General features: G+C 43.0%; 1 protein-coding gene across 1 annotated transcript in view; it reads right to left on the reverse strand.

Annotated features, from left to right (window-relative positions):
- RIGI (RNA sensor RIG-I) overlaps nt 1–23,268 on the reverse strand; it is a 43,043-nt gene extending 19,775 nt beyond the window's left edge. Inside the window, exons 1-12 of the mRNA XM_046664964.1 lie at nt 22,860–23,268; nt 17,328–17,462; nt 13,756–13,937; nt 12,680–12,827; nt 11,549–11,671; nt 9,979–10,068; nt 9,424–9,577; nt 8,629–8,887; nt 6,800–6,962; nt 5,196–5,315; nt 1,636–1,793; nt 533–668 (exon numbers count right to left, since the gene is read on the reverse strand). Of these exons, the coding sequence (XP_046520920.1) occupies nt 533–668; nt 1,636–1,793; nt 5,196–5,315; nt 6,800–6,962; nt 8,629–8,887; nt 9,424–9,577; nt 9,979–10,068; nt 11,549–11,671; nt 12,680–12,827; nt 13,756–13,937; nt 17,328–17,462; nt 22,860–23,253 (2,062 nt within the window). The 5' untranslated portion in view covers nt 23,254–23,268. The remainder of the gene's footprint in view (nt 1–532; nt 669–1,635; nt 1,794–5,195; nt 5,316–6,799; nt 6,963–8,628; nt 8,888–9,423; nt 9,578–9,978; nt 10,069–11,548; nt 11,672–12,679; nt 12,828–13,755; nt 13,938–17,327; nt 17,463–22,859) is intronic.
- Between the last annotated feature and the right edge of the window lie 3,447 nt (nt 23,269–26,715).

The raw sequence follows: 26,715 nt of genomic DNA on the forward strand, positions 1-26,715 counted from the left end.
GCATATATGTATAGTAAATACTTTGGTATAGGCCAAAAATTATTAATAGTAATTACCTTTGAGAAAAAGAATCTGACAGAGGGAAAAGAAAGACTTGCTTTTCATTTAATATCTTCCTATATTTTTCATAATATGAGGGCAGTGGGATTATAGGCCATTTTGGTTTTCTTCTTTATATAGGATATATAAATTATAGTCTTTTAATATCATTAAATCACTTTTTTGTACTTTCTAAGCCTGTATAAAATTACTAAAAATTAAACCAAAAAATGCTATCCATTTACTAGTTCTAAGGGATATATCCTTTGCAAATCCTACTATTTTTCCTTCTTCAAAATAGGAAATGGTGTAAGCAGTAAATGTTTTCCATAAGTACCAGATTTCACTGAAGCTTAATTAATAGTCCTGCCATCAATAATATCTTCTTAAGCCCAGGACAGCTCCCTCAGCATCACTGTATGCTAAGTATAATACAATGTAAGTGTGCTGTCGCCAGGTGCCCATGCCTTCCTCCTCTAGAAACAACACCCACCTTCGAATCTTCGAGTGAGATCTTGCTCGGTCTCATCAAATCCCGCTGCTCGGACATTATTGAAGAAGTCCTTCAAGTAATCCAGAGCATCTTTCATTCGTGCATGCTCACTGATAATGAGGGCGTCATTGTATTTCTGTTTAAAATGAAAACTGAGTTTCAATGTGTTTCTAACGTCTAACACATTCACTGTACATAAGTTCAATCAGCTGTACTTAGCACAGAATTAATTTTAAGAATAAACTTTTCTCAAATCTATTCCAACTTGCTTTTTTAAGATGAATGGTCCCTAACAAAATACTGTAAAACAAAATCTCAATTAGCTAGAATCATTGATTAATTAGGATCGCTTTGGATTCTAGAATTATACCTAGGAAGACAAAGAGAAAATTACAAGAATAAGTACATGTCAAAGATTAAAAAACGAAAGCAAATCAACTTCCACATCAGCCTGCCTCATAACTCAGAGTTCCACTTCATCGCTATACATCCAAAGCACTCACTGAATTGTAATTGCACCTGTTCAGAATCATGGCCCCCACCACCTACACCAAATATTCAATCAGGTTCATGAAAATTCTATCAACGAACACTGATGGAGCACATTTTAAATATTTTCCATGGCACGATAAGCAGAGGTGTTGGTGGTTGTTTCTTAACTTCTTGGTGACGCAGAAGGCAACCGGAGAGCCTGGATTTCTGAGCACGTGGCTTTGCCAAAGGTAAGAACACACATGCTTCAGGATATGGCAACAGGAGCCACTCACTGAACTTCAAAGACGGCTGCCATGGGTCACATATCTACAATAATGTTCGTCATCACCCAACTCTTTCCGGTCACGTCAATCATGGGAATGCTGGAGGCACAGCCCAGATCTCCAGCCTTTGTTTCTGTCCTGTTGCCTCTATTCTTATGTTTCAGAAAGTACACAAAGAGGATGCTGAATGGGATAACTTTTGGAGTTTGCTTCATAAGAACCTCCTGGAAAGTTCCTAATGAGCTCTCGGGGACAAGATGAAACGCTGATGTTCTGTCAGCCGCCACAGCGCAGCTCCCAGTAGCTGCTGCAAGTGAAACAGGCCTTTCCAAAGAAGGAACGTACCCGCAGGTGAGAAGTGTACAGATACAGCGCTTTACAAATCCTGCTCTCTTCGGCTTTGTCAGGCAACTGAAACACTATGCACGCTTTCTGAACTGCAATAATCCATTGTTCATATTTCTGTGTTCCAAAATCCCGATTTTGAAAGCGAGATAAGTTTTCTGGAAAAAAAAAAAGGTTTTCATTGTGCCGTAAGGTCAGCCATTTAAGGTCTGAAGCGTGCCTCGCCCTCTCTTTTTTTCTTACTCTCTGTAAACACAGTAGGCCTCCTAGACGTCTGAGCTTCCAGCAGTGTATGTGTGCATGTGCATGACTGGACACTTCCTATGCACCAAGAATCGAAGGGCCTACAATCATCATTTCAGCTCATTTTCATAACCCCATCAGGTAAATTTTACATTTTACAGATGAGGAAACTGAAGCTCAGAAAAGTGAAGTAAGGGCCGGCCCAGTGGCACAGCAGTTAAGTTCACATGTTCCACTTCTCTGCAGCCCGGGGTTCACCAGTTTGGATCTGGGGTGCAGACATGGCACTGCTTGGCAAGCCACGCTGTGGTAGGCGTCCCACAAGTAAAGTAGAGGAAGATGGGCACGGATGTTAGCTCAGGGCCAGTCTTCCTCAGCAACAAAGAGGAGGAGTGGCAATAGTTAGCTCAGGGATAATCTTCCTTAAAAAAAAGAAAAGTGAAGTAATTTACCAAAAGTCACACAGCTAGAACATGGGGGGAACGCAGGAATTCAAATCCATGTGTGTCCCATGCCCCAGCCTTACTGGCTCTATGAGCTGACACCGAAGCAGCCCAGAAGTGAAACAATGGACGTGAAAAAAATCTAACTTAGCCTTTAAAAATGAAAGAGCAGTCAGTAAAAATAATAGATCGTAACAGAGGAGGAGATTTAAAAGCAGGAAAGACAGAACTCAACACAGCCTCTCCTGTTGTGCTGTGAACTTAGGCCGTCTGATCTCCACAGCACCATTCACGGGGCCAAGCAGAGAACAGGTGCTTGAAAGATACTTGTCATGGATGCTTCGTACGCATGCATCTCCCGAGCTAAGCCTCTGTTGCTTGGTTCAAGAATTGCGGGCTCTGTGCAGGGTGCTGGGGAGAAAGGGTGAGGAAGACACGGCCCTGTTCTCACGCAACGCAGTCTATGAGTTACTCTAGGCTCAGCTCCCAGGGCCCCTCGGGCAGATCACAGAACAATAAAATTCAGAGGCGAGAGCTGCATTTCTGGGTTAAACTTCTCCTCTCACCCACACATTGTCGTAAGATGACAAAGGGGGCTCCCCAAACAAGCAGAACTGACGCGCTTCCCTCCAGCCCAGACTACAAACAAGAGGCCAGCAGTGAACCGGATGGATCCACAAGGATTGATTGGACTTGAGCAGGTGTGAAAATAAGCTAAGCAGTCTGGAAAGGAGCAGGTGATGGGATTTGGACGTATGAGAAGGTGGAGGTAGGGTACCCGGGTGGGAGGAATAAGAAGGTAGACATTCAGGTCTCCCTACCCTTCTGCCACCTGCCCCATTTGGACCACGTCCTAATGCTCCCAGATAACAGGACAGCCTCCCAACCTCCCTCCTGGCTTCCCGCCTTGCTCCCCGCAACCCACTCCTCGCTCCTCACGCCCCACTCAGCAGCGAGGGGGAGTTGTCAACATCGCAGATGAGAAGCTGTGCTACCCCACTGCTTAAAAGCCCTTGGTGGATTCCTCTGGCCAAAATCCTATCCAGCTCAGAATCCTCCATGGCAGGGTCTCCACCCACTTCTGACTCTCATCTCTAGCTGCTCCCCTTCCTGAATGTTCCAGGGCTTATGGAGGTCCCCAGACTTTCTCAACTCCCTGGCCTTTGTACATGCTGTTCCCTCTGTCTGGAGCACACCTTATCATCACTTATCATCACCACCCACCTAACCCCTCCTCTGTTGCTTTATCATTATTACTTATCTAATTTTGGCTTTACTGTTAGACTGGAAGTGCCACGAGGGCAGGGGCTGCGTCTCAGGGCCCAGGCTGTATTCCCATCGCCTGGCATCTTGCCTGGCAGTGAATGAAGGAACAAGGGAATGAACATGTTCAAGGAATTGCTGAGTCAGAGGATTCCAGCAGGGAAGGCGTGGAAGGTAAGACTGGGGAAGCAGGAGCAGATGTGTGCAGGGCGCAGACTGTCAGGCAGGATGTCGACACGACAAGACCAGCATTTCAGGAAGCCTAACCAGACGATGGGGGGTGGGTGGAAAAGAGAGTGGGAGTGCGCACTCCAGCTAGAAGGCCATTAGGGTAAGTCCTAAGTCAAGTTGTGAGAGAAAAGGAAAGAGAAAAGCAAAGTCAGTGTGAGAGAAGGTGAGACTCCATGAGGTGTCTTACAGATGTCACAGACTCAGCATCTCCAGAAGCCTAAACTCACCTGTACCTGCCAAAGCTGCGCCTAGTTCTGGCACCAGCACCACCAGCTGGCACACGTATAGGTGAGCCAGCCAGAGCCTGGGAGGGAGCCGCCCACTCCCTCCCCTCTCTCCCACCAAATCCAGTCAGTCATTCCATCCTAACGCCTGGTTTCCGCAGCACCCTGCACAATCCTGCTCTCTCTCCGACCCAGCTCCACGGCCTCTGTGTGGCCCTCTTCATGCACTGATACGCTGACCACATCAATAATCACTTCAACATCTTCAGCTGCTTCCCGCTGCTTTTAGGGTGAGATTCAGACTGAGCGTGGCCGACCCGGCCCTTCCCTGTCTGCCCACCGCCTCTCCCCTTGGCCTCACTCCTTATACTCCCCACATGTTAGAGCGATCATGCAACGCCTGTACTTCCTAAATCTCACTGTGCTCTCTCCTCCCTCCACGCCTGAGGCCTTTGCGACCTCACTTGATTGTCTCTCCTCCCTAACTTGGCTGACTGCAAGATTTGTCGCAGGCACCCCCCCCCCCCCCCGCCCCGCCAGGAAGCCTTCCCTGCAGCCCAGTCCAGGCCAGAGTCGGCATGCGCTCCCATGGCACCCAGTGTGTAATTCTCTCCCACCCTGCTGCTTGGAAATTGCTCCCATCTGATTCTCATTATTTGACTGTGAGCTCCCCGAGGGTGGGGATGTCTCCGATCTTGTCATTTCTACTCCTAGCACACTGCCTGGTGAATGGATGAACCGATGAATGAATGAATGAAAAGAATAGAACTTGGTGACTTCATGAGAGAGTCTCAAAAAGAATCAAAGACCACCCCCAGATTTGAACCTGAACCATCACGGGCATGGTGGTTTCATTCATATAAGTAAGGAAGTCAGGATGGAAAGCTAATTTGGAAGGTCAAGAGAGCAATGAACTGATCTGAATAGGGTATTTTTCAGCTGTGTGTGTCCAGATGGATTTGCTTTGGATTAAAAAAAAAGAAAAAAGCGAGAGAGAATAACAGAGGACTCATAAGGTACCTGAATAACCCATAATCGAGAAGTCAACCTGTGGATGCGGTCTGCACATTGTCTGAACTGAGAATGCAAACAGACCCTGGTGAACGAGAGGTGACCATTCCTAGATGCAGAGGACACAAAATGAGCTTTATCTCACCAGGAGTGACAGCACCAAGTTCGTCAAAGATGCTCTTTGCCAGACTCTCTGTCTCCCTCATCAGCTGAGATATGATGCACTTAAAACCGTCGGTGGTTCGTGACTCCACTTTCCTGAAATCTAGAGGCATCAAAGGAAAATGAGCATTTTTCAGGAAAAACGTTTCACAGTTCTAAGTAGACATCCCCACACCTTTCCTGCCTTTGTCACTTCTCCATGAGACCTGAGACCCCGAGTTCACAAGCAGGTCAGCTAAACAAAATAAGAAATGCCCTAACAAAGCCCCAACAGCTTGCAACAGCTCTCATGTGCTTCAGGCGCTGATTCTAACATCTCTGGGTCTAATCCAGTTTATCACTCTGTGCTGTCACTCAGCACAGAGCCTCTGCTCTTACGAGGCTGATATCCTTCTTGTCTCTGCAGGGGCCACATTTTTAACCCTGTCTCTGTTCTCTGTTCTTCTCCCTCCCGACCACCCCCGACTCCCAAGGAGTGTTCGCGATGTTCCTAACATTCATTATTGTGATGTTTCAGCAGAAACTTATTAATCACCTGCCGTGTGCCACGTTCTGGTTAGAGACAGCTGAAAACAACACACTCCTGCTCCAGAGAAGACTGTGTTCTTAGGGGAGAGAAAGACACTTAGCCAATCACCACGACTGAGTGCTGTCCCCTAAGTGTGTGCAAGGGGTCATGGAGCACAGGGAAAGGACGCTCCAGTTCTTCCAGGGGAGGCAGTGTTGTGGGATAAATGGGGGAAGAGGTGAGGAGGAAGTGAGCGCAGACACGTACAAAGAACAGAACGGACGAAGGTGGAGAGAAAGCGCGTGACTGACTTGCAGAGCGCAGAGGAACGCAACATGGCTGGGTTCATGGGAAGAGGGAGGAGATGCAGCTCAGAGGGCGGGGGGGACCAGATTATAAAGAAATTTGTACGTGATATTAAAAAGTGTAGACTGGATACCTTCTCTAAACTCCTTAGAGGCAGCTCCCATGAAGGACCTCAGCTGACCCCTCCCTGACTAGTGGAGGTGTGTTGTTCTGCCTCATACCCATGCGGTCATATGCTATTCAGACAGCAAGGATAAAGTCATACATATCTTCTGTACCCCTCTCTCCCTTGCTGGGTTAGAAGAGCATTGGTATTCCATAAACATTTATTAGTCAATCTTATTTTTAAAAATCATATTCTGATCTTTTGAGGAAAGATATGATGATTTGAGATAATTTCACATCAACCAAAATTATCAGACACATATTCAAATAATGAATGTCTACACAGTCTCTCCCTCAGGCCTGGACCCAGGGAAGGATGGAGGCATCCCCGTGCTTGGTTTCTCATGATCTCTCTCAGTGCTGGGCCCTGTCTGAGTTGAGAGAACTGAAGAGCAGGGACATTTGCTTTCCAGAGGCCACACCATCACTCGGGGAGAGCGCTTAGTTGGGGAGAGAGGCTAGAAATGTGCTTATTTCCCAAGTTTGGAGTTAAATGTTTTCTATTAAACAGAGAAAGGGTTAAAATTCAGTGCTCATCTAAATGGCTCTGAACCAGGAATCACAGAGACTAACAAAGTCCCAAAGGCTTGTTACTGAATCCCACTCACTCTTCTCGGGCTTATAAACCACTTCCGTCAGTTCCTGCAAGTTGTCTTTCACGGTCGAGATCACTGACGCGTCAAGAGAAGCACACAGTTTGCAGATATGTTCCATGGCCTCATCTCTGTTTTTGGCGTCCCCAACACCAACGGAGGCAGTCAGCCCAACGACCTTTGAAGAGCATCCCAAAGCATTAGATGTCTGGGAAATAGCATGACGTTGCCACAAGCCCTCGTGTAACCCTTTCCTGCTAAAGTTGATTTCCTTACTAACTTCAGATAAAGAGCAAAAACACCTTTTTGTTTTTCCCTGACATTCTCTATGATATTGCCAGTGGAAAGGTCCCCATTAGGCAAAGCACTGAATAAATGCAGGTATCACAACTCATCAGCTGGACACAAATCAGCATAGAAACCCAAAGAGGAAACTCTTCCAAGGCGGGACTTCTCTCCTCTCTACCCTTGTGACCCCCCATGATACACAGAACAACAGACTGAAAATGAAAAGGGCTGAAATCAGACATACTCCCATCCAACCTCAGCCACATCACCCTGGCTGTGTGTCCTTGGACAAGTCTCTTCAGCTCCCCGTGGAGCTGGGGAACAGCTATTGAAAATGGTAGCTGTGCGAGTTCAGTAAGATAACATTTGTAAAGAATTTAGTTGAATGGTCACCTAATAAATACTTATTTCTTCCTCTAGTAGCCGCTCAGTAAATATTGAATGAATGACTCATCAGCAAGGTATCTAGTTAACTATCAATTTTATTCTAGAAGAAAAAGTTGTAAGAAATGTTACTGCTACTGAATTTTGTCTCTGGGCACCATACTGAAGCTCTTCTAACCTGGGCTTCCTCAACAGGTAACTGTTAGGGCTAGAGAACCTTACACAAACGTGAGACTGGTATACTATAAATTCCTGGTTTCCAACCTCAGTTGGGCCCCAGTATGACCAACCCATTCTTCTGTATATTCCTCTCAGCTCTCCCTCCCCTTTCAAATCCTCTCCACACACCCTGAGCCCCCTCCCCCATTCCCATCTTGATTATTCTCAGCAAATCATCTATCTACCTCTCCTACATTCAAGAGAAAAGAGGGGTTCTATGCCAGGGATCCCCTACCCTTCCTGCCCCATCTATGAGCTACTCTGTCTTGACTCTTCTCATCCCCTCCCCGTGATGACACAAAAATGGTGTTCCATCTGCTCTCCCATACTGATCCGTCTAGCCCTTGCCTACTTATCTCACACCCTCTGGTCTCTCCTGGCACCTCGTTCTACCAGTCATTCCCTCTCTCCCATCCTGCTTCACTGCTTCACACTCTGCAGCCAGGTGATACCGAAAAGCTTCAAGATCTCTGAGTACACGATAGCCCTGCGCCTCTGGACACACATTCGCCTTTACTGAAAACCATCCAGCTATCCGCCTTGTAAACTCTTGTTAGTTTTTGTGTAATCTGACGTTCGGTCTGGCCTCACTTTTCCAGCACACTTAGGAGCTCTTTCATTTCTATTCCAACTGCACCTCGTACCCATCATGACAAATTATGACATAATTCTTACATATCTGGCTCCCTATGAGACTTAAGCTGTTTGAGGGCAAAGACTATGTCTTTTCATATTTGTATCCCTCGTGCCTAGCACAGTGCACAACACATGGAGGCCCCTAATACATGTTTCTTAAGTGAATAAATGAATGAATCAATCAAAATTAATCAAGGAGTTGTACAATATAGATTTACAACCTGAGAAGGACATCTTCAACATGGCCACAAGGGTAAGTACATAGGATTTAGGAAGGTGACAGTTCTCCTGAGGAATCTCTCTGACTTTGGAGTTACCTGGGGCAGTGGGTCTGAAGAGCCTCCAAGTTTCTGATCTAGATAATTAAACATGATCATATTGTAAGGATGGTGTTTACTGGTGTTGTGGCATTCATCAAACATCATCAAAGTAAAGACAGAGAGTGATGGAATAGTCCCATCCTTAAGGCTGTTCACGAGGATCTGTGGAGTCAAAATGATGATGTCATTGTTCTCAACAATCTGGTCCACTATGACGTTCTCAGATGTTGCTCCAGAAATGCCTGCAACTTTGTACCTGGAAAATGACAGAATGTCCCTATGACCAACCACGATGTGAATGAGGAACCACAAAGATATGAAAGATCCACAAAGAACCACAAAGATCATTAAATTCTCCCTAAGTTCAAAAGGAATACATCTGGAGACAAGTTAAGTGCTTAGCACAGAGCCCGACACATGGTAAGTGATCAATAAATGCAAGCTAGTTTCAATAGTCAATAGTAGATATTAATTCTTTCAAACCACCCAGAAAGACAAATACTACTTAAATAAGGGGGTAATATTAAATAAATTATAAAATCATTAAAAAATTAAATGTGCCATTGACCTGTAAAACTAATCTCAAGTCATTTACTCACTCTAAAGCAGTTTAGGATTTCAGGCATCTCTAATAAAAAATATTTAAATCCATGAAGGAATTACATCTAGATTATATAAAAGCTGAATCTATTATAAATTTTTTGAATCATGGTTTTCCAAAAACAAATCAAAGCAGAAAACACACCAATGACACAAAGCTAGAGAAAAAGGTGGACTGACTGTTATACCTACCCACGTCTTTCAAAATATTGCGAGAATACGGATTTCTGCTGGTCGTACAGTGGGAGATGAATAGCAAAAAAGACCACCTTCCCCTTTCGTCCTTGTGGAAATTTCTTAAGATGATGTTCACATATAAGAAGCGAAACCAAGGTTTTTCCACAACCTTTTAACATATGAAAAAAAGAAGACACGTAACTGATACTATACTAAAATATTTCTGCAGAAAGGTAATTATTTTTGGCTCCCCTAAAACCACTGCGCTCACTAGCAAATTGGTAAGGTGGATGGGTTAACAACTGCAGAACTTACACTATGACTCAGAAATATCAAGCTGCTTCCTGGGTGACACGCACTCAGACAGTGGGGCTCGAGGGCATGAGGACATCTGTCTTTCCCTCCTCACGTTCCTTAAAATACCTTGTGACTACATTACTAGGACGGTTTTCGCAAAAGACAAATGGAACAACGAAAAAACTAAAACTTGCCCATTTCGACCCATATTCAATAAATGAAAAAAAGCAGCAGCAAACAGAGAAACAGACTACGTAACGGCAATCGGCTTACCAGTAGGAGCACATATTATTGTGTTTTTTCCTTCCTTGGCAGGCAAAGCGAGCTCCAGTTGGTAATTTCTTATATTCAATGGGGCCACTTCTGTAACACAAAAGGAACAACCAAATAGTTGCTGCCCTGAGGAATCCAGGCAATAGCTACCATCAAACAGACAGGAATTCTGACTCCAGCAAGAAAGGCCTCACTTCTGGAAGTCAGGAATGCTTGTCTCTATTAACCCTTCCAGCTTCTCCACTGATCTGAAGCACAGGATTCTCCCCCCGTGACAAAGCACCAGTGGTAAGACAGGAAAAAAAAATCCCACACAGATTTCTTTCTTAAACAACCATGGGAGCCTACTAAGGAGAAACGAAAGCAGGAATAGCCTAACTCAGGGCAGGAGAGGGCCACCGGTTATAGGAAAAGCTATGCAGGACGAAACAACAACGAATCCCTCTGAGAGGTATGAAAAACACCAAATTGTAAATCCTGAACTCCCAAAGCAATCTCTTCTTGATGAGCACCCACGCTGTGTAATTCTGCAGGCTCTCACGCAGCATTTCCCCGCAACAGAACCGAAGTTTTCAAAAACAGTCAGAGGCTTTATCTCACTAGCAGATAAGCATATAGGATGTTAAGAGTTGGACAAGACCTTGGAAATCAACACTGAGTCCAACCTATCCATTTTAGAGAAAAGGAGAATTTCTGAAAGGTTAAATGAGTTCACTAAGGATCTCTACATGTCAGGAAAATTCAAAGCAACTTAACATTCATTGATTTTATTCCAGAATGAAAAGAATCTTGTATTATTCAGTTGCAGAAGTAACCTGTAAATTTTCTTCTGATGGTATTATCCTAAAATCACACCATCCTTCTAACACTACTCATTATTAATCCTAAGTTCCTCCCCGATGCCCTTTTATCAATAACTTTTTACTACAGCTTGCTATGCAACTTTCTGGTGCCTTCATGAAAATAAGCTTCTAGAAACCTAAGGCAGGCCTTATAGGACCCCAGCTAACTGATGCAGTGCTGTCGTGTGAATTAGAAAAAGAAGACTCTCTCAGAGGACACAGCTCCTCTGCGCACTGTGGAGCACACGGCACAGGCTGGATCTCAGAGCCCACTCAACCTCTCAGCCAAGCACAGTTGTGCAGTGCACAAACCTAATCAACTGACAGTGCAGCCCCAGGATCTTAAAAGGAAATGGAGCAAGTGACTCACAAATAGCAGAAGCAGTTCTTTAGAAAGCTGGGCTGATTTGGGATCTCACAGACGCTGAGCAGCTGGGAGGACTCTCTTTGCACACATTTGCACATACAGTCATGCACATACTTTCTTAGTGATAAAAGCAGACAAAAGAAGACGACGAAAGAGAAAGAAGAAGTTGACAATAGCTATGGAAGGGAGAGAATGACATTTCTAATTATAGAAAAAGTCTCTATTTTAATATAAATTCTCTTTTCTTTCTTAATTTTCCTTAAAAATCTTTTCAGAAGGCTGTGACTTTTGGCATTGCAAAACGCATCCCCACACAAAATAAGTGAAGGGCATCATTATGGAAAAGAACAGGGCTGGGTACCTGAAGGTGGACTTGAATTCTGACTCAGATTCTGGTATTCTGGTTCTTCCTTGTAGAAAATCTGTATCTCAGAAGTTTCTATTTCCTCATCCCCAAGATCTTTAGTTTCAACTCCTTTTGCACCTTTATGAGACCAAAAATCATGTTAGAATCTTTACATATTGTAATTATAGTCTTGATGATGAAAGCCCCACAAAGAGGTCCTAATACTAAATTTTTAAGCTTCCATTAACATTTCTCACAACCACTACCCTCACCTCCTAAAACAATTTTATGAATCTTTTTGAGTTTGAAATCTCAGTTTGGAGTTTGAACCCCAATGTCATTTAGGGCTTTATTATTCAAAGTGTGGAACACAGACCAGCAACTTCCAGAACTCGTTAGAAGTGCAGACTTTGGAGCCTCCACTGAATTAGCATCTGCATTTTAACAAGCTCTCCAGGTGACTGACATGTACACTAAAGAAGAGAAGCAGCGGTCAGCAGACCTTCATGTCTTCCATTCTTGATCTGACCCAAGAAATCAGAGGTGTATTTATACAATTTCTGGAACAACTTTGTGATCTAAAGAAGCCTAGGAAAAGCTAACTTTACCACTCAGCCTGCAACAACGCTCGGAGAAGGCGTTAGCTTCAGGAAGCCAAACGATGGCTCAGATGCTTCTCACAACCGATTCTTCACAGTTCTGTTCTGGTTCAGATGGCTTCCAGGCCAGAGAACCAGGCAATGTCTACCATTAGTCTATTCTGAAAAGGGGGCGGGTCCTGGAGTTTGAAGCTTTAACTGTAGTACTTTGAAGCTATGTCTCTGATAATCTAAACTCATACAGCAAGCTCAGACCCTACCTTCCCCAAGTCCTTTTGGCCAGATGGGCTAATTTCGGATGAGAGCCGTTTGCCCTGGTCCATTTTTAGGGGTTATATACAACCAAACTACTTCTGTAGGCAAGTAGGCACTCGCCTCCCAGAGATTTCCTGCTGGTCTCTCACCAGAGATGTACCATGGGGAAAACGCCTCCGGCTGTGAGCAAAATCAGATAGGAATGAAGGAAGCCCTGAGGCGAACTCTCAGGAAGGCAGAGCACAGGTTCAGCCCCTCCCACCCTGCAGAGCTCTCTCCTGGAACATCCCACCTTGCTCTACAGTCCACAGCTCACTGAACACGCTTTCTTCTTTCTCCAAAGCAAGTTTCAAAGTTTTGGGCCAGTTCTCCTTGTCTGATCTGAGAAGGCATTCGACCATTTTCTCTGCACCTGCCATCAGCCCCTTGTTGGAACAAACCTAAGCAACACAACCACAGTTGATTGACCAATTACTTCAAAAGGTTTCCTTTTATGAGTTTTTACTGAAGAAATATCAGTTCAATCACTACCTGATTTAAAGTCATCATATACTATGGTTCGAAAGATCTTTTTCATGACCATTTTTGCCCCATCCAGTACAGTCTTTTAAGATACCTTTCCTTCATCCTTGTCCTCCACACATGATATCACTACGTTAAGCCAGGCCTTCTCACCTCCTCTGAGATCTTATATTTGTCATCAGCACCAATATGAGGAAAACAATCCATCTGACAACCATTCAAAATATGAGCATATGAGCAGAGAGAGATTTGGAAGGATATAACAAAAGATTAACAAATGGTTTTTTCAGGGTAGTGGGACATACATTACTTAATAACTAAAATTTATCAAGCACTTATGTGCCAGGAATGTGTAAGTACTTTACATATATTATCTCATTTAATTCCTATAAAAATACGACGTTAGTAAGGTACTATTACTCCCACTTTACACACGAAGAAGCAGAGGCTTAGAGAAACAAGGTAACTTGCCCAAGATCACTCGTAAGTGGGTAAGCTAGGATTCTGACAGAATTCATTTGTGTCCAGAGCCGGAATGCTTAACCACTAGAGTCTAGAGCCTTTTTTCTTTTTATTTGCTAAACTGTTTGATTTCATTTAGATTTGCATAAAACATTATTCACAAAAGTAATAAAACAATTTTAACTGAAAGTAGGGCAAACCTGAAAAAAAGTTGTGACATAAAAATTACTCGGATCACAATTAAAAGTACAGTTCTAGGTAATTATGCTTTAGATTTGAGGAATTCTGTGGATTTCGATGATCTTTCTCAGGGCTAAAGCAGAAGACATTTCCCATGTGCAAATCATTTCCCCCAAATTCAGTGCTTTATATTAATTAAATTACCTGGATAATTTCTTCACATTCCTGATCAATTAAACATTCAGATATATCAGGAAGGATATCTTTCGGATTAACTCTGGTTTTAAACACTGGTTGTAAACGCCTTAAAAGTGCTCTGTGCTCCTCCAACTTTTCAATTTTTTGGAAATCCCAACTTTCAATGGCTTCATAAAGTCCAGAATAACCTGAAAAGAAAGAAGGAAATGGGGGCTTTTATGAGACCAACTAAAAACTACTTCGAGATTAATAACATAGGAATCATGTTTGAATGGAGAGTGAAAGAACTCAAAAAATATCTGTAAATCACCTCAATTATTAGTGACCTTTCAAAAAGAAAAGTCAATCCTCATCTTAGGCACCTAACATTTGAGATCCTCTAACAGCATGTATCGTCTCTTAGGAGAGAGTACTACAGCTAAATATGAAGTCTTACATTAGCTCTCAGTACAAAGTCTTCCTTCCAAAGCGCTCCCTGGAGTTCACCCCCAACTCCGATTTGTCTTTCAATGAGTCAAACCATCCTGTTACTAAGTAGCTTCTCAGTGCAAAGTAGTAAAGAGAGCAAGAAGAAATAGAAATCTTAATTCCTGCCCCTCAGGGGCTCACCTTCTACATTATTCCAAGAAAAGAATATTAAGTATAATGGGAAATTTGAGGAGGAAAAAAATTACTTCCAACTGTAATAATCCAAGAATGCTTCACTCTAAGTTTCTCTAACAAAACCTTGTCTGACTTTAAGGCCACACTCGCTTCATGAGGCTCTAAAGAGCACCAGCAACAGAATGAACGCCTATGAACCACCACCCAACTTAGGAATTAGAATATTCCAATACTCTTGTGGGTGGGTGTCTCCTGTCTCCCGGGCTTCAACCTCCCTGCAAGGATGCCACTGTCCTGTATTTGATGTGTCACTTCCTTGATTTGTTGGAATAGCTGTATGGCCCATGTCTGATTCCCTAAACAATACACATTTGGTTTAGCTTGTTTGGAACTTTACAAGCATAACTTACTAAATGTAACTTTCTCTGACTCTTTAGAAAGTTTAATATTACATTTCTAAGCTTCACCTGTATTGTCGTCTGTAGCTGAGTTCATACATTTTCACTGCAGGATAATGGACCATCATGTGCATATTATAAAATGTACGCGGGGCCAGCCCCACGGCCAAGTGGTTGAGTTCATGCGCTCCGCTTCGGCGGTCCAGGGTTTCGCCAGTTTGCATCCTGGCGTGGACCCAGCACCACTCATCAGGCCATGCTGAGGCAGTGTCCCACATAGCACAACTAGAAGGACCTGCAACTAGAATATACAACTATATACCAGGGGGACTTTGGGGACAAGAATCAAAAAAAAAAAAAATGATTGGCAACAGATATCAGCTCAGGTGCCAAACTTTAAAAAAAATTAAATAAAACAAAATGTACATATCCATTCTCCTCTTGAAGGATGCTGGGGTTGCTTCCAGTTTCATTTGTTTGCTTGGCTTGTTTTTGTTTTTATGAACGTTCTTGTACGCGTATTCTGCAACATGTATGTAAGAGTTTTTCTCGGGCACATTCTTAAGACTGAAACCGTTGGATAGAAGGATACATGGAGTGTTGAACTACACAAGATGATACCAAATTGTTTTTCAAAATAGTAGTATCAATTTACACTCTGTTTAGCGATATTTAAGATTTCCCATTATTCAATATTCTTTTCACGCCTTAACACCGTTTGACTTCTTAAGTTTTGCTATCTAAGTTAAGAAGTTGGTGCTCTACTGGGTAAGATTCGGCTTTCTCACCACTGCAGCTCGGGCTCGTTTCCCAGGGTCAGGGAACCATACCACCCTTCTGTCAGTTGTCATGCTGTGGCGGCTGTGTGTTGCTGTGATACTGAAAGCTGTGCCACCGGTATTTCAAATACTAGCAGGTTCACGCGCGGTGGACAGCGTCAGCGGAGCTTACAAACTAGGAAGAAGGACCTGGCCACCCACTTCTGAAAAAATTGGCCATGAAAGCCCCATGAATAGCAGGGGAGCATTGTCTGCTGTAGCGCCAGAAGATGAGAGGATGGCACAAAAAGACCAGGCAGGGTTCCGCTCTGCTGTCCACAAGGTCTCTAGGAGTTGGAATCTGCAGGATGGCACTAAGGACGATTTATAAAATGCTATCTCGTGTTCCTAATTTACATTTCCCTAATTGCTAATTGGGCCGCAGATCTATTCACATGTTTATTAACCTTTCCTGCTGTCTATTCTTTGAAGTGTTAGCTCACATCTTTTGCCCTGTGGATGTTTTCTGTCTTATTCTAATCAATTTTAAAAACTTTGTAATGTATTCTGGATACTAATTATTTGGTGATTTTATATTTTGCATATATCCTCGCCAGGTTGGGACTTGTTTTTTCACTTTCTTTATAGTGTGTTTTGATAAACAGATATTCTTAATTTAATGTCATCAAATTTATCAAACTTTCTTTTATGGTTAATGCTTTAAGGTCTTGTTTCCTAAATCCTGCCATCCCCAAGGTCATAAAAATATTATTCTTTATTCTTTCCTAAAATTGTTAAAATTTTGCCTTTTAGAATTGTCTTTAATTCTTTTGAATTCATTTTGTGTGAATGGAATGAGGTAAGAAATACAAATTTATTTGTATCCACATGGATATGAAAGTCAGGGTCTGTTTGGTTTTTAACATTATCCTGTTTAGGTTATTCTGTTTATAATGCCCCATTTTTCATGGGAATTCAATGGCAATTTCTCAAAAAGCCCCTCCTTGCCTAATGACCCTCCTTTCCAGTGATCTCTAGTATATTAGGTTTCCGTGAATACATGAGTCTAATTGAAGGCTCTCCATTCTATTTTATTGGTCAGTTTGTGGATGTCAGACCAACGTTACACTGTCTCCATGCCTATGGCTTTATAATAAATCTTGATATCTAGAAGGGAAAACTCTAATCTACTTAATTCTTCTTCTTTAGGAATGCCTCGACTATTCTTGGGTCATAATTCTTCCATGTACATTTCAGAATCAGCTTGTCAAGCTCGTGAAAAAGCATGCAGGATTTTTGCTAGAATTGTACTGAAGACATAGATCACTGTAGGGAGAGCTGACACTCGTATGACATCAAGTCTTCTTCTCCACGTGCACAGGTATATATCTCTACTTAGGACTTCTTTAATATCTTTCAATAACATTTTATCATTTTCTCCGTTCAGCCTTTACACATCCTTTGCTAGGATTATTCCTAAATACATTATAACTTTTGTTACTATTATAAATGGTGTTTCATTTTGGACTACATTTTCTGTTTGCTCGCAATGGGTGGAAATGCTACTAATTTTTGTATACTGATCTTATATCCAATAAACTTGCTCAATTCTCCCCTCAGTTGCAATAATCTCTTGGTAGATTTCTTTGGCTATTTCAGGTAGACAATTATATGATCTGCCTGAAAATAGTCTTTACATTGCGTCAGATTAAGATGAACTACATGTGGATACCTCAAAATTAATAGCATCTCATTTTTATAGCATTCTGAAACAGACAAGTAACATACTCTCCTTTGTGAGTAGGACGAATGAACTAACCTGCTTGGTCAAGGGCATCCAAAAAGCCACGGAACCAGCCTTCCTCCTGGAGCTCCAACAGGTACCTGAGAAAAAGTGAGGCGGCTTCCATCGTGCCTTTATTGTTTTTCTCAGCCTGAACATACTGCACCATGTCTACAAACAGAAGCAAGAGTGACTCATCAAACTGCGGAGCCAACACTCGTCGGAGGAAAAACCTGAACAGCGCTGTCAGACCTTCTCAAATGGGCGTGGGGATTATAACAAATCACAGCCATGGAAGGAGCTGCAGGGCGGCAGCAAATTCTCTGAGCAAGCAGATTGTGCCCATTCTTCACCAACCCACCCTCCCATCCTCTCTGGAAACTTCTCCTAGTTTGGCATGGAACTCTGGGAACACGCTCTAGGGCAGTCCTTAAGAAAAGAGTTTCTTAAAGATATTTGAAAAAGTCTCCCCGCAACGAGTGGATTCATGGAAGCACTGGGTGAGATGGAAGAACAAAGGATTCCTCCAACATTTTGACCAAAATCTTGTTCAAAAGTCTAAATTAACTGCAGGACTAAAAGAGTATGAGCATAGGACCACTCCACGGTATCAGTAACAATTACAGTGAACTCAGTGAGCCGAGTTACAAACAGAGATACTTTCATGGTCCTTTTTCCAGGTTTTTGCTAAAATGGTAGGAAATATGGCAGAAGAGAGACAGGAAGAGGTGCTAAAGAGAGACACAGTGAGGCTAGGTAGCAGAAAACTGCCCATCGCCTACTGGTGGCCATACTGGCTTCGTACTCTCACTCCAGGTCCGGGGTGGTGACCAAACTGCTGCCTTCATGTGACTTAACATTTGGTAATTTTCCGTTTTTTTCCCTAGTGTCAATGGAATGTAAATTCCAAGGGAGTCAACCAGTTGTCTGGCTGGTTAACCACTGTATTCTCAGAGATTAGAAGAGGACACAGCACATGATTGACACTCAACAAAGATATGTTGAATGAACGAAAGAAGAAAGGAAGAAATGCCTTCCTTCTCTGCCAAGGTCTCTATCTTGGCAACAATAAAAGTAACCCTTTTAAACAGTAAAATTCAATGCTTTTTAGAGTGGTGAAACCATCATCACTATCTAATTTTAGTATATTTTCATTACTGTAAGAAGAAATCTTGAGACCAGCCCCGTGGTGCAGTGGTTAAGTTCACGCACTCTGCTTTGGTGGCCTGGGGTTCATGGGTTCAGATCCTTGGCACAGACCTACACACCGCTCATCAAGCTATCCTGTGGCAGCGTCCCACACATAAAAACATAGAGGAAGACTGGCACAGATGTTAGCTCAGGGCTAATCTTCCTCAAGCAAAAAGAGGAAGATTGGCAACAGATGTTAACTCAGGGCCAATCTACCTCACCAAAAGAAAGAAAGAAAGAAAGCTTGTACCCATTAGGAGTCACTCCCCATTCTTCCTCCCTTAACCCCAGGCAACCACTAATCTACTTGGGTCTCTATGGATTTGCCTATTTTGGACATTTCATATGAATGGAATCACACAATATGTGGTCTGTATGACTGGGTTCTTTCACTTAGCTTAATGTTTTCAAGGTTCATCCATGAGGTAGCATGTATCATCCATTCCTTTTTTTCTGGTGAATAATATTCCATTGTGTGGAATATACACTTTGTCTATCCATTCATTAGTTAACAGGCATTTAGGTTGGCAAATTAATAAACAGAAATCTCATTAAATTGGAGACAGGAGGCCAAAAGGGGGAGCTCTCACACCCTACAACTATTGCAGAGCCCAAAAGAAAGAAGACAGACTTCCTCTTGTTGATGGGCAAGAAGCTCAGCCAATGAGAGACTGTCACAACTCAGCCAATGAAAACCCATTACACCTCCAACTCTTTTTTTCACAACCGCCCTCCCAACTTCCTCTTGCCCTCTGGAAAAGAGTGTCTGCTCCCTTGCTGCTCCAGGACTTGCACGTGTCTCGCCACAATCACAGACCCCAAATTGAAATTCTTTGCCCATCCCAAATAAACCCATTTTTTGCTGGAGAAATAACTGGCTGTGTATTTGTTTGAGGTCAAAAGGTTGTTTCCACATTTGGGCTATTATAAACAGTACATGAACATTCATGTACAAGTTTTTGTGTGGACACGTATTCATTTCTCTTGAGTATACACCTACGGACTGCTGGGTCATATGTAACTCCATGTTTAACACTGTAGGGGACTGCAAACTGTTGTGCAAAAGAGTTGCCCCATTTTACATTCCCACCAGCAATTTATGAGCATTCCAACTTCTACACACCTTTGTCAACACTTCTTACTGTCTGTCTTTTTAACTTTAGCCATCTCTATTAGTTTCCTGTGGCTGCAATAACAAATTACCACAGACTAGGTGGCTTCAAACAATAGAAACTTATTCTCTCACAGTTCTAGAGGCTAGAAGTCTGAAATCAAGGTGTTGGTGGGGCCACACTTCCACCAAAGGCTCTAGGGGACAACACATTCCCTGCTCCTTCCAGCTTCCGGTGCTTGTTGGCATTCCTTGGCTTGTGGCCACATCACTCCAGTCTCTGCCTCTGTCTTCACCTGGCTGTCTTCTTATGAGGACATCCATGACCTTTGATTGGGAACCCACCCTACTCCAGTATAACCTCATACTAACTAATTACCTCTGTAAAGATCCCATTTCTAAATAATGTCATATTCTGAGGTACTGGGGGTTGGACTTTAACATATTTTTTGAGGGGGAGGACACAATTCAACCCATAACAGCAATCTATCTTGTCACCTGTCCCAGCTTCCCTGGGCACATAACCTACTCTACTCCTTCGAGTCAATCCTGTTCCTAAACCAGTCCTTACAGCTGGGTTCTTGCTCCCAGGCCTCCCTGCTGTGTGTTCTTCCCTCAGACATGCTACCAGCCACTACTGACACTCAACATGGTGGTCCGCACCAGTCTCAGCTGAGGCCGTCCCAGGTGAACTGCCTTGCAGCATCCTGGCAGTTCAGGTTTACTTTGTACCTGGTTGGGCCTATCCTGCTGCTACCTGGCCCCAGTATCTGCTACCACTAAGCAGTGCAACTTTCCTCAAAAGCCCTGGGAATCCAAAGCAGAGAAAATCTCATTTTTGGGCAGTCAGTATTTCCCGAAGCCTTTGCCATCCTGGCCACTCTGTGATGCCATCTTCAGCTCCCAACGTAGAATTTCTTAATCTCCTTTCTATGCTTCTCAGCCTCTTTACAAGCCTCTGGCTAGAGCACTGACACTGCCTAGTCTATAGCGATTGTCTGAGGGTCTATCCTCTCCCTTAGACTGTGACCACGGACGTGCTGTCTTCGTCTTCATCTTTGTATTCTAATCATCAACAAAGTGCCTGGCTCATGCACGTGTCCAGAAACCACTACTGAAGGAATGGATAAATACTCAGATACTGCTCACCCAGTGCCCCTCCAGGATAAGAGTTAGCCTTTGACTCCAAAGGAATTTTACAAAAAATCTGTAGGCCACACCCACATCTACCTTGAAACGTCCTGGATAATCTGTGAATAACCAAGCCCTTCAGTAGCCAAATGACCATGCAAGCTCTCAGGAAGAAACATGGCCTTAATGCTCCTTTCCCAAGATGCAACCAGTGCACAAAATCCGCCATGTGGAGAGAAGGGTTACAGTAAAAAACACTGAGTATTGCTAGTGTCATTTACACATATTGGTGTATTCGTGTGTGCGTGCAGGGGGAATGTATGGGCATAAGGAGAGCACGGATAAGCTCCCATTGCCTTCTAATGAGGGCAAAAACTGAGTCCAAAAGTTCATATGCAGCCACAACACTCATTAGCGTCTCTGCTCCCTGACTGCATCCTGACTGATAGAATATACTTGTCACAATTAAGGTTAACCAATAGAATCCAGAGCTTCCAAAGCAGCTAAGGAAAACATAGGGAATAGGGAGACTTTATCAATCTAACAGAAAACAGGAAAAGATAGGGAGAAAGCAAAAAGTTTATGGACACATGTGTAAGTGTTAAAGTATAAAGAAATGAACAGGAAAGATATAAACCAACTAAATGACAACAGTTGCCTCTGGGAGGGGCTTGAAATAAAACTTCTATGGCATCTTTAACGTTCAAAAATAAGATAATGCTATGCATAGCATTCTTCAGCTTGCTTTTTTACTTACCTTTTGGTATTTTTATTGTGATTGCATTCTAACTATAAATTAAAACTAATATATATGCTTCAAACTATCCCACCTATGTGCTCCCATAGCACTAAGGTTTTCCATCAAAGCGCTTACCACACTTTATTATCTACTGTTTATTTAGTGACCTGCCTTCACACAGCACTCCAGTCTCTGCGGGGGCAGGGACTATTTCCATCGCGCTCACCAATGATTCCTCAGTCCCTAACACGATGCCTCCTATTAGATAATGTGTGCAGTAACATGTGTAAATTGCCTCCAAAGCGTCACCATGCCTGACACGAGTGGCTTTTTTATTGAATCAATACACGAGTGCATGAAAGAATGGGACTCACACCAGTTTGCTGGTGTCGCACTCATTCCAAGGATTTCTCAGAGATGTCTCGCACAGGCTTATGTTCTTCAGGGGCCCCAGCTATTTCGTGGCCGCTAGGCAGTTACTCTGGTCCTTCCCTCTGAGCACAGCTGGAAGCTGGGGGTCCACTTCTGTTGGGGGGATTCTTTCACTCCTGGCTGCACAGCCTGTGGTTTGGTTTCACGCAGCAATTAGCATTCAAGTGACCTGTCTGCTTTAATCCAATTTCCAAAAGCTGCTTCACTCAGGAAAGATAGGTAGGTACCTGGAGTCTGAAAAGGAATTTGCCATATCCCGCCTCTCATCTGAACTCCTTCCAGACACCACCTCCCCTCTCTTTCCCCAAAGCCGCGGCTCACCTCCAGCACCAAGCACTTCAGTACAACCTCACAGACTGGCCATTACCCATCATCATGTGTCTCAAAAGCTGGATGGAAAGCCCTGAACTGACCTAAAGCCATTCGGTCCAGGGGGTCTCGCTCCCCTCGAGTTCCCCCTTATTTGGAAGTGCAAATAAGACCCGGCAGAGTAGGCATCAGTTTCCTTGGAGCTCTGACAGCATTTTGTAATCATCTGTGTGTATCTGTCCTGACTCGTCTCCCCCCCCGCCAAAACCTTGGGCTGCAAAGTATTTCAAGGAAGGGCCTGTATCTTATTTCTGAATCTCTGATGTCAGCACAAAGTCCAACACACAGTAGACGGAACTATTAGTAGAAATAGGTGAAATGGACAACGATTTGACTCCCCAGCTTTGAACCTACATAGATGGGTACTCCTAAGCAAGTCATCCCACCTCGCTGGGACTCAGTTTCCCCATCTGAGCCGCCAAGGGCTCCTCAAACTCTGGCAAGCTCTAGGCTAAAACGCTGGGGGATCTTGACACAAACTCGCGTTCCTAGCAGGCTACTGGTACTGATTAAAAAAGAGGGAAAAAGCAAAGAGAAAACAAGTCCCGAACTGTTTCCGCCGCGCGATAGGCAGGCGCCTTCGGGGACCACTCACCGTCCCTAAACCAGGGGGCCATGTAGCTCAGGATGTGGGTAGGGTCCAGGGTCTTCCGGACATAGTCCCCGAAGGCGTGCAGATTCCGGCGCTGCTCGGCGGTCATGACGGCGGCTGGGCGTCCCGCGAGTCCCAGCCTCACCCGCACCCCGCTACCTTTAAAGCCGACGGGGTCCGGCAGGGACTTTCCGAACCCCCGCGCCGAGGGAGGAGCTGCCGGGGAACCGCAACCGGAGAGGGAAAATCGAAACTGCAACCGCGGCGCCGCAGGGGCGGCTCCGCGCCCCACCTCCCCGCCGCTTCCCCCGCGCTGCGGCCGCCGCTGCCCGGCCCTGCGTGGCGCTGGGCCCGAGGGCCCCCAGAGGACTCCTGGGAATTGCTTTGTGATTTTCATTTTCTATTTTCTGTTTTGCTTTTATAGGGGTAAAGTTTAGATACAATAAAATGCACAGGTTTCAGATGTACAATTCCATGAGGTTTGAAAAATGGATGGGGGTGTCACCACTTGCCCCAGGAGTGTGGGTCCTATGGGAAGTACGTGTTTCACTTTACAGGAAACCACCTGTTTTCCACAATGGCCATACCAGTTCGCATTGCCCCCCGGGTTTTAAGGGCTCCTGGAGAGGCGCGCCCAGTGAATACACGTTGGTCAGGTTATTTTGTCTGCTTCTTTGTTTGCCGTCTTGGTTGGTGTGAAATGGTGTGTTCTTGTGGTTTTAATTTTAATTCCCCAAATAATTAATGCTGTTGGGCACATTTGCATGTACTTATTGGCCATTCATAGATCTTTTGTGAAACATCTGTGCCTATCTTTTGCCTGCTTGAGTTGGTTCTCTTTGTATTGTGGATTTACCAGTTATTTATTTATTCTGGATACAAGCCCATGGTCAAATACATAAACTCCAAATATCTTCTCTCAATCTGTCACTCACCGCTTCATTTTCTTAAAGGTGTCTTTTGAGCAGTTTATTTTGGTGAAATCTGATTTATCAGTTTTTTCTTTTGTTTTCTGTTTTTTGTGTCCTCTTTAATAAATGTTTGCCTACTCCAAGGCCACGAAGGTATTCTGTGATTTTAGGGTCTTTGGGTTTTTAGCTTTTACGTTGTGATCATCTCAATTTTGTTGTGGTGTGAGGTAGAGGTCAAGGTTTCATTATTTCCATACTTACAACTGTCCCAGCACAAATTGTTTCATTTGTTGAAAACTTCCTTCTCCCAGTGAATGGCCTTGGCACCTTTGTCAAAAAACCTGGGGGCCGCCCGGAGGCGCAGTGGTTAAGTTTGCCGGCTCCGGCTCCGCTGGCAGCCGCGGGGGTTTCCCGGTTTGGCTCCCTGCGCGGACCTGCACAGACCATCACGCCACACTGTGGCAGGCATCCCACATACAACATAGAGGAAAATGGGCACAGATGTTAGCTCAGGGTCAATCTTCCTCAACAAAAGGAGGAGGATTGGCAGCAGATACTAGCTCAAGGCTGGTCTTCCTAGGTTAAAAAAAAAAAAAATCAATTGCTTGTGTGTGTACAGGTCTCTTTCTCTCTCCACTCTGTTCCATTTATCTGTTTGCTGACACTGCTTTATTCTCCTCTGTAAAGATTGTGTTGGCTATCCCAGGATCTTTGCATTTCACTACAAAATAAGAATCAATTTGTCACTTCCTACAAAAACAAAAAATGCCTACTGGGATTGTGATCAGGATGGCATTGATCCTATAGATGAACTTGGGGAGAACTGACGTCTTGACAATACTGAGTCTTCGAATCCACGAACATGTCTTTTCAATTATTTAGGGTTTTTTAAATTTTTCTCAGCAACGTTTTCTAGTTTTAAGAGTACAGGTCCTATACATCTCTGTTAAATTCTTAACTATTTTATGTTCTTCGATGCTACTGTAAATGGCATTGTTTTTAGTTTCATTTTCAAATTGTTGCTAATATAAATACAAATGATTTTTGCTTCTTGACCTTGTATTATGCAACGTTGCTAAATTCACTTAGTTCTAGTAATCGTTCTGTAGATTCCTTACATTTTTCTAGTTAAAAAATCGACATTTGTGGAACAGGATTTTTTACTTCTTCCTTTCTAATCTTTGCCTTTTATTTTGTTTCCTTTCCTTATTGCACCACCTGCGGCCTTCAAGAGAAAGTGAAATAAAAGCGATGAGAGTTGACACCCTTACCTTATTACTAATCTCAGCAGGGAAACAATCAATGTTTCACTTTAACTACAAGGTTGGCTGTAGGGTTTTCTTAGATGCCCTGTATCAGATTGATGTTCTCTTTTATTCCTGGTTTGCTCAGAGTTTTTATCGTGAAGGAGTGTTCTGCATCTGTGGAGGTGACCATATATTCTGTTAATATACTGAATTTCACTGACTGATTTTTGAACATTAAACCAACCTAGAATTCATGGGATAAATCCCATTTGGTCATGATGCAGCATCCTTTTTTCTGGATTCAATTTACTATTATTTTTGTATCTATGTTCATAAGGGATATTGGTCTGTAATTTTCTTTTCTAATAATGTCAGGGTTATTCTGGCCTCATGAAACAAGTTTGTGTAAGGTTGGTATCATTTCTTCCTTAAATATTTAACAGAATCCATCAATGAAACCATTTGGGCTTGGAGTTTTCTTTGTTTGAAGATTCTTTATAATGATTCAATTTCTTTACTAGATATAAGGCTATTCTGATTTTGTATTTCATCTTGAATCAGTTTTAGTAAGTTGTGCTTTTCAAAGAATTTCACCATTTCCTCTAAATTGTTAAATTTATGGACATAAAGTTGTTCACAATATTTCTTGTTATCCTTTTACCTTTTTAAAAAAACTAGTCTTTGGCCAGCCCCGGTGACCTAGTGGTTAAGTTCAGCGCGCTCCACGTTAGCAGCCCAGGTGCAGTGACCAGGTGTGGACCTACACCACTCAGTATCAGTGGCCGTGCTGTGACAGTGGCTCACATATAAACTAGACGAAGATTGGCACAGCTGTTAGCTCAGAGCAAATCCTCCTCAGTAAACAAAAAACAAAAAAATCAGTCTCACCAAGGATTTACCAATTTTATTTATCTTTTAAAAAAAACAACTTTGGCTTTGATAATTTTTTTGTTGTTATTCTATTTCACTGATTTCTGCTCTAATCATTATCGTTTTCTTTCCTTTGGGTTTAATCTGCTCTTCTTTTGCTAGTTTATTAAGGTAGAAATTTAGATCACTGATTTTATACATTTTTCTTTTCCAATATAAGCATTTGAGGCTATAACTTTCCCTTTTCCCAGCTGGCTTCTAACATCCCATTAATTTTGATATATCGTTTTCAATGCCATTCCATTTGAAATAGTTGCTAATATCCTTGTGATTTTTTCTTTAATCTAAGAGTTATTTAGAGGTGTGCTGTTTATTTTTCAAATATTGGGAATTTCCTAAACATCTTAGTGTTATTGACTTCCCATTTTAATCTCTTATGATCAGAGAGCATATGTTGTAAGATTTCAGTCTTTTGAAATTTATTGAAACTTGTTTTATAGCCCAGATATGACTATCTTGACTATGTTCCAGACACAAGAAGACGGTGTATCCTGCAGTTTTTTGGTGTAATGTTCTATAAATGTCAATTATGTCAGGTTGGTTTATGTTGTGGTTCAAGTCTCCTATCTCCTTACTAATTTTCTGTCTACTTGTTTTGTCAAGTATCGAGAGGGGTGTTAAAACCTACAACTATGATTATGGATTTGTACATTTGTCCCTTTTGTTGTATCAGTTTTTGCTTCATAAATTTTGTAGCTGTTATTAGATGCATACATAGTTAGGATTATGTTTTCCTAATTATGTCTTTTATCATTATGAAGTGTTTCTTTT

The sequence above is a fragment of the Equus quagga genome, chromosome 6, assembly GCF_021613505.1.
Source record: "Equus quagga isolate Etosha38 chromosome 6, UCLA_HA_Equagga_1.0, whole genome shotgun sequence".
Lineage (NCBI taxonomy): Eukaryota > Metazoa > Chordata > Mammalia > Perissodactyla > Equidae > Equus > Equus quagga.